Genomic DNA, 17,984 nt, shown 5'->3' with positions numbered 1-17,984 from the left:
GTATATTAAAAGAGATAGAGAAAGGATTCATAATTGCAAGCTCTTTTTAGTAAATGCTCTAAGAAAGAGTCAGGGCTTATCAGCAAGGGTTGCCTGGAATATACAGTAAATTCTTTTGGCAGGCTTCAACCTTCTCAAGCAGGTACTTTAAGGGGATCTAGGGTCATTCTAGGAATGCTGCCTTGATCTTTTAGAAAAGAGGCTAGTGTTTGTTTAATTCTTTAACATGACAGGAAGTAAATGAAATAATTTGTGCTGATAGTCTACATTTTTTTTAAGTTTATTTATTGAGAGGGGAGAGGGGCAGAGATGGGTGGGGCAGAGAATCCTAAGCAGGCTCCACACTGTCATGGAGCCCCACACCAGACTTGTTCCCATGAACCAAGAGCTGAAACCAAGAGTCAGATGCTTAACCAATTAAGCCACCAGAAGCCCCAAGTCTCTATAGTTTTTAAAGGTCAAAGTTGAGGCTTAGTCCAGAAAAGGGCTCAGAGGAGCCTGGCTAAGAGAGAACCTTTGTTAGGGGTCACAGGATAGTGCTTATAGTTGGAGTCATGAGCCAGTTTATATTCACTAAGAGCCTTGGGGATTACTCATAATGGGAAATAGGAAGAGAGAGTAGTAATAGATATATAGAGAGACAGACAAGAATGTATATAATCATGAAAGTAATCATGAAAGCTAGGAGAGAATTATGGGAAGAAATAAAAAAAAGAATGAGACACTCTGAAGGGAGACATATAAATCACCAAGACATCACTGAAATGTGCCAGGAAGAACAAAAGGCCAAGCTAAAGTTGTGTTAGATAAATTTGGTCCATGATTCTTTCTCTTCCTCTGATAATCTTCCATTTTCTGAAGTGAAGTGCAAGAAGTAACTTGAGGAATGATCCAGCTTTAGAAGATTAGAATGAGAGGTATAAAAAAACATACAACTTGAGGCTGGTAATAAAGACATCATTAAAATGGTGGATTATGTTGTTCATTTTTAGTGGGCCACCTATCATAGGTGAGTAGAGTAATTATTTGTATGATGAAAGACAGATGCCATGCTCTAATTTTGGAGTGTAAATAAATATTAGGTTTGTTATTATAACAAAGTTTAGTTATAATGAGAACTCTGACAAATAAGAAGGAAAAGATGAGACAAGATGACAGCAGAGTTGAAGCCCAGAGATGGGGTTTTTGATGTGATTCCTATTGAGTAGGGAAAGTCATGAGAGTTGAGAAATGCTGAGGATTAATAAATAAACTATCTGATAAATTTAGGTCACGGAGGTTTATGAGGATGGATATGAGGGGAGAAAATGGAGACATTTTAAAAGTTTATTCAGAGATGATTGTAGAAATTAATGCTTGTGAAAAATAGAAATGTTTAAGATAAGTTTCATAGACTTATTATGATTTCATTAAAGTGTAGGTGTATGGACTGCCTAAGTAGCTCAGTTGGTTAAGCCCCAACTTCGGCTCAGGTCATGATCTTGTGATTCATGAGTTAAGCCCCACATTGGGCTCTGTGCGGACAGCTTGGAGCCTGGAGCCTGCTTTGGATTCTGTGCCTCCAGGCCGCTCTGCCCCTCCCCCGCTTGCTCTCTGTCTCTCTCTCTCTCTGTCTCTCTCTCTCAAAAATGAATAAACATTAAAAGAAATTTTGAAAAAGTAGGTGTAAATTTGAAGACATTTTAATTAAAATGCCTATGACTTAAATGTGATGATGTAAACTTGTTCAGAAAATTACATGATCACATGTACCTCCTTGAATTTTTGTATTTCTTAAAACCTGTACTATGTAATTTGGCATTTAATTAATAGCATGTTAGTGGGGGAAAAAAAGGTTTTTCTTCTAGTAGATTCTAGGGTCCTCCTTTTTGTATGTTTTCCTCTTTATAGTGCTAGGGATATAGTAAATATAATTCTCTTTGCTTATAATTGAGATATTTGCAGGAAATTTAACACTGTTTTTATTTTTTTTAAACATTTGTTAAGTGTGTTTACATTTATACACTTTCAGTCCATTTAAGCATGTTTTTTTTTTTTAATTTTTTAATGTTTATTTTTTAGACAGAGAGAGAGAATGTGCAGGGGAGGGGCAGAGAGAGAGGGAGACACAGAATCCAAAGCAGGCTCCAGGCTCCAAACTTTCAGCGCAGAGCCCGACATGGGACTCGAACCCACGAGCTGTGAGATCATGACCTGAGCTGGAGTCGGACACTTAACCAACTGAACCACCCAGGCACCCCTCCATTTAAACATGTTTAAAGTCAATTCTATTTATTTAAACCACATTTCATTGGGGGATATCTACTAAGGGGAGCCTTTATATTTCAGAATGATATTTTTAGTTGGTAGGCTGTTTTTTTTTTTTTTTTTGCATTATGGTATTTTGATATTGTGTACATACAATATATAGTATTTTTATATAATTACCGCATTATTTGTATGTAACACAATTCTGAATATATCACACAGTTTTTAAAAGATTAGAGAACAATATCCCTTTATTTTGATATAATTCCTAATATCTTTTCCTACTGAGTTCAATGCAAAACACTATTATTTCCTAGAGATCAAATATTCTATCCATCTCTTAAGTTCCTTTCTATTTCCAGTACTAATTTCCATCCTTTTTCTTTGCAAAATTTGGCCATAGAGAATGTAGCTTTTTTTCCATGATCCCCATCATCTGGAATAAACTTTCTCTATTTTCTGCTTCATAACTGCCTATCTTAAAAAAAAATCACTTCTATTCAGTCTTTACTTCCTTTCCTATGTCTCTCTATCCTCATTTCTTTCTGTAGAAAAATTTAATACTTTCTAATTGTTTAATTCTCCAGTAGTCCCACCTCTTTCCACCTAAAAAACCATCAAATATTTACATTATCAGTCTACAAGTAATAGTAAGACTCAAACATACAGTAAGTGGTTCAGACGGTTGAACTTATTCCAAGAAATGATGAATAAAAAATCTGAAGACCAAGTTCTTATAATAAAGAAAAAATTATATTGACATATATAGATTATGTCATTTTAGAGTTCAGAAACCCACTCCTAAAATAAGTGTTATTTCTACTATTCTACTTGTTGGAAAATGGTGATGATAATTTATCCAATGAAGCATCATCATTGTTAAGCGTAAGTGAATTTATTATTATTTATTATTATTATTATTTATGTATTATGTATTATTTATTATTATTCCCACATTACAAACAAGGGAATGAAAATACAGAAAAGTTCAATGAATTGCCCATGGTCATCTAGCTGGTAAGTGATAGTGCAGGGATTCAAAGCCATTATTCAAATCCATAGTTTTTGCTCTTACTTATTATTATACATTTCTCCAATATTCTAGGTCTCGAGCATATAAGAATTAAAACATTAATATGCAGATCCTGCCTTCAGTGGATTAATGTAATAGGAATTCATATTGATTAACTACACAAATAATTTCAATTAATTTTTCTGTGCCCGGGACTTTGTTCAGTTGTTGGGGGATACATCTAAGAATAAGCCCGTCGTGTTCCCTGCGTTTTCTCATGTCCTGACAGAGAAAAAGACCACAAATACCAAGGGGCCAAGAAAGGGAATATATAAGCACATAGATGGTATTTACTTCTATGAGAATAGATCAAATAAGATAGGAGAGAGTAGAAAAGGAAGACTTTAAATAAAACCTTAGGTAATACCTATATTTAGCAAAGGATCCTGGGAAGGAGATACCAGTGAGACACAGAAGACAGTTATAATGAAAAGAGCATGTCAAACAAACAAACAAACAAAAAAACTCCTTAAAGGGTTTCAAGAGGAAGGCAGTCAACTGCTAAGTAACTAGGTAAGTTAAAAAAAAAATGTGCATTGGATTTAGTGATAGAGAAATTGCTGGTTATCTGAAAAAGAGTAGTTTCAGTGTAGTTGTAAAAGAAGTCAGATGATCCAGTAAAATGGGAGGCCTTTATGTTGTCAGAAGGAGCAGAGAAAACAAAAAGACCAGTACCCTTGATAAAGAGCACAAGTAGTGCACTTCCCTGTTACAGGAAGACATTCATTTGTCTTAAGGGAAGGGGGCAAGATGCAATGCAAATGGATCTATAGATCTGGTGACAAGCTAAGAGGTATGTTGCTGATGAATTTAATATCAATGCAAAGTGCTTTGGAAATCTTGTCCTAATTTAATTGATTCCACAATTTTTTTTTCTGTCTAATTTTGTGTTTTATCAAAGGTTAATAGTATCTATTTAAAATATTAACAGTGAAATGGGACAACTGAGTGTCTTAGTTGATTAAGCATCTGACTCTTGATTTCAGCTCAGGTCGTGATGTCGTGGCTTGTGAGTTTGAGCCCAGCACTGGGTTCTGTGTTGACAGAGTGGAGCCTACTTGGGATTCTCTGTCTCTTCCTCTCTCTCTTCCCCTCCCCCACATGCACACTCTCTCTCAAAATAAATAAATAAACTTTAAAAAAATATTAACAATGGTACTCCCCATAAGTTAAAAAATTATGAAATAGAAAGATTACTATGACATTGATTCCTTAAATTTATCCACTTGATAATGTAAATGAATTTATACTCTTAAATTGCTAATGTCATTATATCTACAATTATAATACTTAAACATTTGTATTCTTTCAATTTTTGAAAGATTGGTTTCTTAATTTGTTAATCCCATAGCTTTTCCTTGGATTCCTGATAACAAAAGCTTAAAATCTGAAGGCAAATTAGTATTCAGATTCATATTATTCTATGAAGCATTTGACCAGCTACCTACCATTGAAAAGATAGCCCCTCAAAAAAAAGGCATGTTGCTATATATCTTTGCTTAGTTCTATGCTCCTATAAATGACTATTTTATCTTTTCTGAAGGGGAAAAACTATTATATATTAAAAGCTTTTAAAAGGAAAAGGGACTTGAAATCTAAAAATCAAGATAAATTACTATTCTTGATTTTCTAAAGCCTTTAAAACATCTAGTTTATTACTTAAACATATTTGTACTAAGTGTTACAGTGATTCAGAAAACAATTATTCAATTTCAATTATTTTTAGATAGCTTAAAAACAGTGGATTGAGGGGCGCCTGGGTGGCGCAGTCGGTTAAGCGTCCGACTTCAGCCAGGTCACCATCTCGTGGTCCGTGAGTTCGATCCCCGCGTCAGGCTCTGGGCTGATGGCTCAGAACCTGGAGCCTGTTTCCGATTCTGTGTCTCCCTCTCTCTCTGCCCCTCCCCCGTTCATGCTCTGTCTCTCTCTGTCCCAAAAATGAATAAACGTTGAAAAAAAAATTAAAAAAAAAAAACAGTGGATTGAGTTATTTACATATGATATGTAAAGAAACAAATTTGGCATCAGAATATGGAAGGTTAGCTTGTACTGAGTCTCATATGTTTAAGCTCAATTATTGGATACAATAGCTTTAAAAATTCAAGGACTAGCAGAGCAGCAAAAGGATGCCTGGAATAACATTTCCTCCACTCTACTCGACTCCACAGAAATCCATCAATAATGGATGAAAAAGACAAAACCAATAATTTTGCTGTGATCAGAATGGCATGGAAGGGATGACATTCATTCAAGTCACAGTGAAATCAAGATCTGAAATTACAAACTATGGGGTTATTAAAAAGCAAACAAACAGACAAAAATAGGCTGAAGGCATAATCAGGCAGGAGATAATGGTTGTAGAACATGGGAGAATACTGAAGGAGTAAGTGAGAGACTGAATCAGAAGCAAAGTGATGTAGAAAAAGAATGGCAATCAGTAATGTTAGATCAGATAGCTGAAGAAGGAAAGACAAAGATGAAAGAAGAAAAAAATAAGAGGAAGAAAGGAAGAGAAAGAGGAGGAGGAAGTGGAGGAAAAGAAAGGAGAAAGAAGAGGAGAGGGAAGGAGGATGGAGAAGGATAAAGAGAAGAAATACATACAGTGATGGCTGAATAAAATGTTATGCTTCTGGTGTAGAAGTCAACATTATAACTGTTATTAACTGAATTCAATTTAGAAGGCTCAAAGATTATCAGAAGTACATGTATGTGTTCTGTCCAAATGATTGTATTTACCACATATTATTTAACTAAATGTGTACAGTTGACAAAGGTACAGCAAATACTTTTTCTTAAAAGTATTCATCACCAAAGAATAGCTCCTAAGCTGGACCTAATGTTACATGTTACATTTCTGTTAAGGACCCATGTATACTTGTACTATTTCTAGATACCCAAAGCCTTCACCTCTTTTTTATTTTTTTTAATGTTTATTTATTTATTTTGTGAGAAAAAGGGAGAAAGAAATGTGGGGGAGGAGCAGAGAGAGAGGGAGAGAGAGAGACTCCCAAGCATGTTCAGCACTGTCACACTGTCAGCACAGAGGCTGCGTGGGTTCGAACCTAAGAACCCTGAGATCATGACCTAAGGCAAAATCAAGAGTCAGATACTCAACCAACTGAGCCACCCACGAGCCTCCAAATCCCTTATTTCTATGCCTTTCTCAAGACTCTGTTTTTGAAGTTGTTTCACCTCTGCCCCTCCCCCGTTCATGCTCTGTCTCTCTCTGTCTCAAAAATGAATAAAACATTAAAAAAAAATTTATGAAGTTGTTTCTCATCTTTTCTTCTGCATAAAAAAATTCCCACATTTTATGGCCCATTAAAAATAATAGGATATAATAAAGTACATATCATAACATATCATTCATAAATTAGTACGTTATTCTCTGAGGAGTATTATTTGCCAGAAGTACATAAGCAGTGAGCAGGTGTAGATGGCCTTACATCAAGGGAATGCATATCTAATGGTGGATCTTGAGAAATTGGGGCTTAGTTTGGATAAGGCCTTTCCTTTTTTATATGATATTGAGAAATTATTGTCTGTTCATAAATGAATTGCTGTTGAGATCATTTTGTATTGTATGAAATAATTGAGGGATATGTTGGATCTTATCCAGACATCTGGAAATGGGCAGAGACATGTTTCTCAAGAATGTTTCCTTAGTGACTTTGGCCTGAGGATTTACTTCATTCTCACAAAGGAAGAGAGTATTGGTTCCAAGTGACTTTCTTGTTATATTTCTCAAAGAAAGGCTGTCCATAGGTCTCCCAGCCTTTCCCTGGAGGGTGAAGTATGATATACCTGAGTGTTTAGAAACCTTGAAGTTTATGTGTTTCCTGGAAGCTCTAGGCATTCTAATGTTAGTTTAATCTTACTTGAGTCAGTGCTTGTCTCCAGTTACTCCTGAAGGAATGACGATAATTAACCATATGCTCATAGTTTTCAGGCTTCCATCTCTTTGCTTCCATTAGTGGTGAAATAAGATGAAGGCATTTACTGAGACAGGTCTGATTTTATAAAATTTTCAGTTGAGTCTTAAGTTCAGGAGGAAATTAGGATCTTTAAACCTGAAAACACATGCACACACACACACACACACAATGAGTAAGATTAAGGGAAAAAAAAATACACTGTCACCTACAAGCTTCAAGCTGTTTCAATCTGCTTCAATACTCCCTTAAGGCAAATTGTTCCTTTTTTCTGGCAAACCCAAGTAAATAGTCCTGTTTTGTTATGCAATGTAAAGCAAATACTGTTTTCTAACTTGAAATATTTTTGGCACTCTGGTTCCAGGGCATTAAAACCACGTTGGGGATAATAGTAAGCACGTGTCTTTGTTAAAGACAGATTGCAGGATAGCAAACAAGTTTGCTTTTGGGAAAAAAAAAAAGCGTTTTAATAAGTAGGATAATGAGGACAAAAGAGTAACAAAAAGCAATTCCCCATTCCTACCCTTTGAATGGGTTGTATCTTCTAGTAAGAGGGATGAGAGGTTGAGGTTAAATAATCCACATTCTTGAAAGATAAGTTTATTGCAATGCTTTGGGCACAAACAGAGTCAAATTCAGGTGGTCTAGCATGGAGCAATTGTATAGATCTGTCCATTCCCTGGAACTCACATCATTAATGGCTATTTGGATTGGCATCTTCTCTCCATTCTATATCTAGTAGTTATTTTTGTGTTTAATAGACTATTAATTTTGACTTATTTATTTATTGCTTGCCATATTACTGACCTCTTGAGTTTTTCAACAGATTCTTTGTTTTCCAGGTATTTAGTCACAAAAAATATTTTTTCCCAGTGGAATTGTCCCTTGTTTAAATATGTAGAATGTCGTATAGATTTAGATTTTTTTTTAACTTTTGAGAGAAAGAGAGAGATCTCGAGTAGGGGAGGGTTAGAGAGAGGGGGGGAGACCAGAATCCAAAACAGTATGCAACCTCTGAGTTGTCAGAACAGCCTGACGTAGGGCTCAAACCCAGGAACTGTGAGATCATGACCTGAGCTGAAGTCGGACAGTTAACCGACTGAGCCACCCAGGCACCCCTTTTTTTTCTTTCTTTCTTTTTTCATTTTTAGTTTTCAGTAAATTAAACTAGTAAAAAAATGTTGAGCTTTTTAAAAGTTAAACAATATAAGAACATAAAGATGCATGGCGAAGCATACAGCATGCTGTAGTTTAGGTGTGATCAGGGTTGACACTCTAAATTATTTGACAGCCTGTAGTGGGCTATCCTAAATTTGAAAGAATATCAGAAAGTTCAGATCATACCCTGACCAATACCCTCCATTGGTACATATGAGTCTTGGTTGTGATTTGTTAATGAATGGATTTTATAATCTGAGAAAATAAAAATGAAAGCCTGTGTCTAAAAGATATCTTAGATAATCATTTTGTTTTATTTATTAATGTGGAAAAACAGAAATGTCTTCAAGCCAGAAGGTGGTAGTCTAATTTACAGTGAGCGATCTACATTAAAATCTATTACAATCAGTTCCTGACTTGTGTAGTTAGAAAAGGGAAAATAACCCACATAGTTAGTCATTTGTAAAAGCATTTTAGTAAGGTAGAGTCAAGAGAAATTAGCAGGTATTTTAATTTCCTACAGTATCCTCACTGGCTAACAGTGAAACTACATCCATTTTTGTCCACTGACATTGTATGCAATGTCAAGCAACCCTGTGGCTAGACTCATAATAGAAATATAAGTATTTATCAAATTAGAACTTAAATTTCCCCAATTTATTGATGCCTATTCTCATATTATTTTATGCATTTCCTTCAAGATAGCTCCAGATGCCCTTTGATCACTCATATACCAATTCATCTATTTAAAGTTTCTAAACTATTTTCAGAATTGTGGAACCATCAAAAAAAGCTTATACCAATTAGCAGTTCCTTTTTATTCTCCCTAACCCCAGACAACCATTCTCTCCCTTTATGCTCCCTAAACACAGACAACCTCTAATCTACTTTATGTCTTTAAAATTTTCACACAAAGGAAATTATAGAATAAGTGGTCTAATGTGACTTGCTTCTTTGACTTATTATACTATTTTCATGGTTCATCCATGTTTTAGCTTACTTTAGTACTTCATTTTTTATTATTGCTGAAAAATATTCCATTGTATAGATGTACCACAATTTACTTAATCTCTTCATCAGTTGATTGACATTTGGGCTATTTCTGGTTTTGGATATTACGAATAAAACTGCAATGAACATTTATTTGTGTACATGTGGATGTACGTTTTATTTTCCTTTGGGTATGAACCTACCAGTGAACATGCTTTGTCAAATGGCAATTATATATTTAACATTTTGAAAAACTGCCAGACTGTTTTCCAAAGCAGCTGCACGATTTTACATCCCCACTAGCAGTGTATGAGGGCTCCAGTTTCTCTACTTTTGCTAAAACTTATTATCTTTTTAAATTACAGTCATCATAATGGATGTGAAGTATGATTTTGATTTCATTTCCCTGATGGCTGCTAATATTGAACATGTTTTATGTTTTATCAGCCATCTGTATACCTTTATTAGTGCCTGGGTTGAAAATTGAGACTGATTCTCTGTCTTTAGATCCTGCAGACAAAATTGGGATGCTTTATACTACTGATATAATTACAAACAGCAACCTTTCTGATACTTAATGGCTTTAGTAAATAAGCCAGTAAGTAAGAGAATAGTACGCTTTCAACAGGAGAGGCCATTATGATGCTTTGCAGTTGTAGCATATCCTTAAGATAAATATTATTTTCTGTTAATTTGGCTACCTAATTTAATTTTGTTCCAGATGAATGACAATATTTTGTTCATGTAGCTCCCTCCCAAAAACATCCTTCATTGCCTTTCCCATTTTGTAAGCTCTTATCCCGAACATTGAAAAGATAAGACAGAGTTGTCCCTTCTTTAGTGGTGAGGAGATGAAGGTATGTTCTCCATGAAGTCCTCTGGGTAGCTGTCAGAGTAGCTGTGAGTGTTACTGTGCCAGGCTAGTAGGATCAATTTCCTTGCCCTTTTCTGGGGAAATTAGAATCCAGGAAATTAACTATAGCCATGGTTCTGAGTTATTTTGCCTGCCTTGTATCTTGAATGAACTGACCTTCTCTCCTTACTTCTACAAAAATGTATAAGGACCTCATTCATGCCTAACCAAACTTAATTCCCAGCTCAAAGGACGATGGGAGGGAAGAGAAACTCTTTCACTTTTTTTTTTAAGTGCACGGGAATGGTAGTATTTTTACTTGGTTATGCCTCACACACTCAGTATAATTATTTTGCTGAGGAAAGAGTATAGAACTGCAAAAAATAGCACTGTTATAGTTACTCTTTTTTTTTTAATTATGCCTATTCTACATCCCTGAGTTCTAAAGGATGTTTAACTTTAATATTTTAGAATAGATAGGCATTTTACTTTAATTTTCAAACTACATATTATCTGCCAGGACCAATAACTCAAAGTTCTTATTCTACCTGTTCAACTGATTCAGGAACCTTAGTGTTCAAATTCACACACAGACATACACATACACACACACAGACAAACACACACAACCCCACATTGTGTGAAAGCATCACAAAAATGACATGAATGCCTTGTTATCTCAATGGAATATTTTTCATGAATTTTAATTTTATGTATGTCTTTATTTGGCTATTAGTTCATGACAAGTACAATTTTTATAGAGAGTTAGATACCGTTTTGAGAAAAAATACATTCTGAAATACTTTAAAATGTAGCAGCAGATTATGATTAAGGGTACTGACAGGTTGTCATCTATTACAAAAATAAGATGAAAGAGATTGTACCTGGACAATATGGTGTATTACGTACTCCAGTAAACCTGGAACTATGTCAGCAATGGAAAAGAAGCATCCGCTTCATCTCAGTGGTGATACCAGGCTTTTTTTTTTTTTTTTTTTTTTTTGATACAGCAGGGAAAAAGTGGCCGTGAAGATTTGTCAAAGGCAGTAGACAAAGGACAATACAGAATGAGGGTAGATGAATGGTTCTGATTTGCATGGACTTTTTTAGAGCTATGCTCTTTCCCATTCTGTTTGTGAATGGTGCAGGAGCGAAATTCTGCTCACACTACTAGTAGAGTTAGCTTCATTTCTGACATGATTTGAAAGTGTAAAAAATACAAAAACAGGGCACCTGGGTGTCTCAGTCAGTTGACCATCCAACTCTTAGGCTTGAGTCATGATCTCACGATTCATGAGTTCGAGCCCACATTGGACTCTATGCTGATGGTGCAGGGCCTGCTTGGAATTCTCTCTCTCTCTCCCCACTCTCTCTGTCCCTACCTCGCTTGCATGCTCTCAGTGTCTCTCAAAATAAATAAATAAAACTTAAAAAAAATTGAAAAAAAAATACAGTGGAGTGGATGATTTTTTAATAACTGAAACACCTTTGACCATTACCAACCTCCCACATACTGACCTCAAGTAGAAACACCATATGATTTCTATAAAGATTTTATTGTGATTATGTATAAGAATTTTTCTCCATCATCTCTGGCCTAGGTTTCCATACAAATCACCCACATCCATCTCTTATAAATTGTTCTATTGAATGTATGAGAGGAGGCCACTCATAGTAAATGACTGGAAATACAATTCACCTGGAATCAGACCAGTTGAAACTAATGAGTTGATTGTTTGGATCCAGCTTTGTGTAGATTGAGAATAGGTGATAGGGGCTGTGTACTCATCTCTAAATGGTATTGTGAAAGAATACAGGCTTTTGAGAGTAGATGAAACCGTGTAAAACATCTTTAACTCCATCAGTCCTGTGACCATCTTAGGACAAGACGAAGAATAAAACAAACTTCACAGAGTAACTTTACAGATAAAGTGATGTATGCAAAACAGCACAATTCCTAGCAGAAAGGCAATGCCCAGTAAATGGTAGCTGTAGTATTATTGTTGGTGGGCTTTTTCTCTCTTGTGTGCAAGAAAAACAACAACGAATAACAAAACTTAATCACCTTAAAGAAGTCTAGTTCAAAAGACTTTAATATGGTTTGCACTCCTAATAAGTCCTATTAACCATCCAACTACACATCTTAAACCTGTAAAAAACCCTTTTTAATCTACCTATTTTTAGAAGAAGTGAATAATTCCTTTCTGAGATTCTTTGAGAGAAAAACAGAAGAAAAGCTCTGCCTGTTATAATTTTAATTTCTTAGCATGACTGCCAAAGCTATATATATTCTTCCTGAAATTAAGCAAGCTAAGAATAATAACTGAGGAAAACAGACAACATGAAGGGAAAACTGTAATAATTTGGTTATACTAAAAAAGGTACTCAAAGCACCTCTGAAAAATAAAACAGCTATCTTGTGTTATCCTAGTAATTTGGAACACAGTTTTAAGAAATAATTACTCTTGTTTTTCACATTGTCACTTTTATGTATTGAAATCTACATACTACCATTTATCTTTTCTGGCAACATTTAAAGCACACCTTAGCTGGTAATTTATTTCATTTTCTTTTGTTTTTATATCACATTAGTTGAATTGAGTCTAAGAACTTACTACATTAACTTCCTAAAAAAGTCTCTACCGTTGTTTGATAGTTGGAAGCGTGATGTTGGGCTTGTCTTTTTGATATTGTTGTAGTTTTTTATATGTTTACTTTTACTTTATGTCTTCAGATATAGTTTTAAGATAAAATTCATTATGGTTGTGCCTTGCAGGTATCTCTAACACAATTTTCAAAAGCATGTCTAAATTGTTGCACACTGTATACGTATTGAAAGTCATGAAAAAAAGAGACATCGTTTTCTTAAATAAAAATCAATTGCTTAATTGAGTTTTTTAAGGGAGAGGGGTGAAAACATTCGGTCTTTAATGACATGATTTTAAAAAAACTGCTCTTGTGACAAATATACCACTTCATAGCTCAGTTTTCTGTGTGTAGTCAGCTATCATTCGTAGGCATCAAAATTATTCTATTTTTATTCTGGAAAGTGTGTGAAGAAATTATTGCTAAAATTGCATATAGATATACAAATATAGTAAAACCTTGGTTTGCAAGCATAACTTGTTCCAGAAACATGCTTGTAATCCAAAGTACTCACATATCAAAGCGAATTTCACAAACCATTGTCTCCCTTGGGATCACCTGACCTTCAGCATCACGTACTACTGGTATTGCAAGGCATCACTTGTTTATCAAGTTCGAATGTGTTAGAAATGTTTGCCTGTTTTGTGGTGCACTAGCAGAACAAGTTACTCACAATGCAAGGTTTTACTGTATATTTTAAATGCCTCTTCTGTCCAAAAACCATGTCTTGTCAGTAAAAGCATAAATTTATTCTTTTCTTTCCCCCATCAGACGTAGGTTCTGTCGAAGGACTTGCTTATCACAGAGCCTGGGATACACTGTACTGGACCAGCTCCACTACCTCATCCATCACCAGACACACAGTGGACCAGACTCGGCCAGGAGCATTTGACAGGGAAGCAGTCATTGCCATGTCAGAAGATGACCACCCACATGTGCTAGCCCTGGATGAATGCCAAAAGTAAGAAACAGTGAATTGTTATTTCTTCATTATAAGTCAAAGATCATCGAAGTGATGTTAGTTTTTAAAAGAATTAACTTTAAAAACACAGGTTTTCTTTGAAGTGTTCTTTTCCCCACTTCATAAAGCTTTTTTTTTTTTTTTTTTTGGTAATATGAGTATCGTAAATGTGAATAATTAGAATCTGGACTTGAGAAGTGCCAGGTATCAACTCGATCAGAATTCGAGCAAAAGCAAATTTAAATGATGAAAGGAAAAATAGAGACAATATTGTGAGGGAAAAGTATATATGAAGAATACATCCATGCATAGCTGATTGAAATGATAAATGTGAAAAAAAATATTCACATGTATTAAAACCTAAAAGGTTTTTGTGTAATTTAATTAAGTAATTTCAGTAACTAGGGATCTCTCCAATCGAAATGCAGAGAAAACAAACAACAACAAAAAATCTTTGTGTGCAGCTATATTTTCAACAGTAGATACTTGACAACAGACTAAATTGTCCACATGTGTTTGATATTATACTGTGTAGGCATTTATAGTAATACTTATGAAGAATTCATGACAAGAGAAAATGCTCAGGCTATAATATAGAGTGAATAAAAACTAAGCAAATTAGAAGAAATTCATGTTTCAGGGGGATGCCATAAGGAAGCAATTATACAACAAAGAAGAACAAAGCTTGGGTTATGTAGAAAAACGATACCCATGTATTTCTACTTTCTTAAAATGTTAAGAACGTTTGTTAACAACTAGAAAGTCCTTTTGTTCTTAAATTAAACAAATAAAGATCAGACTAATTTGGCTGTCACTAAATAGAAACAGAAGAGCTCTTTTTAGATGTGGTAAAAAAAAAAAAAATGAACACTGACCCTGACCACTTGAAAGAAGTGCATAAACTACTCAGTGTGTGAATCACTAAATCCAGACACTTACAGAGCTAGAAGATGAGATTATACAATTTACTTGAAACTTTCATCTCAGAAATGAAGACTCTGAAGGTTGCAAGTTGATTCCTCACACAGCTCCAGTGACAGTTCAGATGGGTACAGCCCTTCTGGTGCCTGGGCAAAGCTAGCTCTGCTACAGCATTGACCTGTCACTATACAGTTTGGTTTTGAATTGACTGCATGTATCCTGATGGTTCACCAGGAGAATCTTAGCACAATTTTAACTTTCTACAGCTAATCAAAGGGATTTCTTAGACGATTTTGTTTTTAAAATTTTTTTTTTTCAACGTTTATTTATTTTTGGGACAGAGAGAGACAGAGCATGAACGGGGGAGGGGCAGAGAGAGAGGGAGACACAGAATCGGAAACAGGCTCCAGGCTCTGAGCCATCAGCCCAGATCCTGACGCGGGGCTCGAACTCACGGACCGCAAGATCGTGACCTGGCTGAAGTCGGACGCTTAACCGACTGCGCCACCCAGGCGCCCCTCTTAGACGATTTTGAAATAAACATAAGAGAGATCACTGATAATATTATAAGTGATCAGTTTCATAGTATTTATTACATAAGATAAAATTACACTTTCATCTTGCATATAGTGAACTGTAAATTATAATTAAACACACCAAGATGTTTTAATTGTAGAATTACATAGAACTAAAGTTTCAAGTATAAAAATATTTTCTCATTATGCCTATCAATGACATTCTCAAATCACTGTTGAAAATGTCAGTTAACAGAAATTTTAAAACAAAATCTTAAATTCTGGGTAAAAAAAAAAAAACTATTTGAGTCCAAAACTTGATTCAGTTCCTATAATCTTAATCACTCAAGCTCTCTGGCCTCTGTTTTATTTTTGAAATAAAAGTTGAATTAAAGAAACACTAATACCTCAGAAATTCTGTAATTCTCAAGCCAATAATTTAGGAAAATACTGCAGGTAAACTGTTTATGTATTTAATACTTTATGCATACATTATAAATGCTTTATTTAAGTAATGTTTTATTTTTATTCTTTTAAAAGTCAGTGTGTGGATAAAACTGCATAATTTAAGAAAGTGGAATGTCAAATTTACTCACTCATATGACAAAAAATTTTGATACTTGCTCACTTAGAACACTTTTATGCTCCACAGGATAGAAGAAAAGGCTATGAAATATTTTTACAAAGAGCATAGTTGACCCAGCTTTTCTTAATTGGTAGGGGTTATATTTTAAATTAGCAAGTAGAAAGATTTTGTTGTGAATTTGAATATTGTTCAGTAGTAAATATTTGCATAATATTCAAAAACCACCTATTGAAAATTTTGTTGGCTATAATTCTTCATTACCTTTAAATGATTACACATAGGAATAGTATATATGATCTTACTGTAAATATTAAATAGTTTTTCTCTGTCAGTATATATTAAACATATTTTTTTCAGATATTTAAAGAGGGCTGCCTGTCAACCTCTCCCTCTTTCTCCTTTCTTCAGTTCTTCCTTTCCCCTTCTTTCCTTCCTTCTTTCTTTCCTTCTTTCCTTCCTTCCTTCCTTCCTTCCTTCCTTCCTTCCTTCCTTCCTTCCTTCCTATCATTCTAAACAGCAATAATCAGTCTTCAAATAAACTCTTAGGGACAGTCTTATAGGTAGAAGAATAGAAAGAAAAACTATTTCAGTAAAAATAGGGATTAGAAACTGGAACTCTATAGACTCTCTACTCTTAACAGTGACTTGTAAAGGCTTCCTCAAAGAATAGATTGACAGACATTGATGTAAATCATTCTATAAAATCTGTAAGTAATAGATAATATTTTTAGGGAGTTGAGAATAACCTCTGAAATTCCAAAAGCAATACTGTTATTTATAGAAAAATTACATTGACAAAGAGACAAGAGAAAAAAAAAGAAACTAAAGAAATATAGGAGTTTATTAATTGTATTTCTCTAAAGCATATACAAAGGAGAATGCAAAATTTAAAAGCAAACCAGGAAGGAAAAGAGATATTGATATTTACCAATTAAAGAAAAGAAATATAGTTAGGTTAAGAATGATATCTAAAACAATTTACTCAATCTGCTGAAACATGATATTAATAATTTAGAATACATTTGCAATTCATAGAAAATTTAAGATAACTGTTTTGTGTGTGATTTAAATAAATTCTTACTGTACATCAAACTGACTCAATTTAATTGTTATTTGAGAGAATGTACAAGATAATTATTTCTCAGAAATAGTTTCCAGGTTAAAACAAAATCTTAAATTCTGGGTAAAAAAAAAAAACTATTTGAGTCCAAAACTTGATTCAGTTCCTATAATCTTAATCACTCAAGCTCTCTGGCCTCTGTTTTATTTTTGAAATAAAAGTTGAATTAAAGAAACTGAGAAAAACATATATGCATATATAAATATATATTTCCACTTTTATTTAGACTTTGTTAAGGGTCATAGAATTGAGACAAATCTCTTTGCTTCTTTTTAAATAGCTTGACATCACCATGTTCCTAATGTCTCTATTGTTAATGAAAGTTTTAATATATTATCACAATTTTTATTTTAATTAGCTTAATGTTTTGGACCAACTGGAATGAACAGCATCCAAGTATCATGAGATCCACCCTAACGGGAAAAAATGCTCAAGTGGTGGTCAGTACCGACATACTCACTCCAAATGGTCTCACCATTGACCACCGTGCAGAGAAGCTGTATTTCTCAGATGGCAGCCTAGGAAAAATTGAAAGGTGTGAATATGATGGATCCCAGAGATACGTAAGTTAACTGAGAATTTCTTGATTATAGATTTAAGCAATTATACATTTGAAAGAAATATGCTTTATGCTTGTCTGAAATATGCATACCAAGGGATTTCAAAATATGGAATTGTGTGAACTAATCAAATTGAATATAAAATGAAAAAGAAGACTGTGGATAATACTTTGAAAAATTTGTTCAAGTGCATTTGCTACCATAGAGACAGTCTAACTCTTACAAACTTTATTCTAGAGAAACAATAACTGAGTTTTTCCTAATTATTAGTTGAAATGGAATTGTTAGAATGATTGCATAAGCTTTATTATTAGTTTTTTTGTTTTGTTTTGTTTTTTAATGTGAAATGAAATTGGTTTGCTGCCCTAGGATAAAAGAACATTGGAAAAGAAGAAAATAATCCTCTTTCTGTGTTTGGGTCCA

The 17,984-nt window shown here is 34.2% G+C and overlaps 1 protein-coding gene across 4 annotated transcripts in view; it reads left to right on the top strand.

The window, feature by feature from the left end:
* The window catches only part of LRP1B (LDL receptor related protein 1B), a 1,910,230-nt gene that overhangs the window by 1,533,674 nt on the left and 358,572 nt on the right, over window positions 1-17,984 (top strand). For all 4 annotated transcript variants that reach the window (XM_045479681.1, XM_045479680.1, XM_045479683.1 and 1 more), the window contains exons 42-43: window positions 13,670-13,859; window positions 17,360-17,564. In XM_045479681.1, the coding sequence (XP_045335637.1) occupies window positions 13,670-13,859; window positions 17,360-17,564 (395 nt within the window). The remainder of the gene's footprint in view (window positions 1-13,669; window positions 13,860-17,359; window positions 17,565-17,984) is intronic.

This window comes from Leopardus geoffroyi, chromosome C1 (assembly GCF_018350155.1).
Source record: "Leopardus geoffroyi isolate Oge1 chromosome C1, O.geoffroyi_Oge1_pat1.0, whole genome shotgun sequence".
In the NCBI taxonomy this organism is placed as follows: Eukaryota; Metazoa; Chordata; class Mammalia; order Carnivora; family Felidae; genus Leopardus; species Leopardus geoffroyi.
Note: the sequence above shows the minus strand (reverse complement) of the source record. Positions and strands in the feature narration are given on the sequence as shown.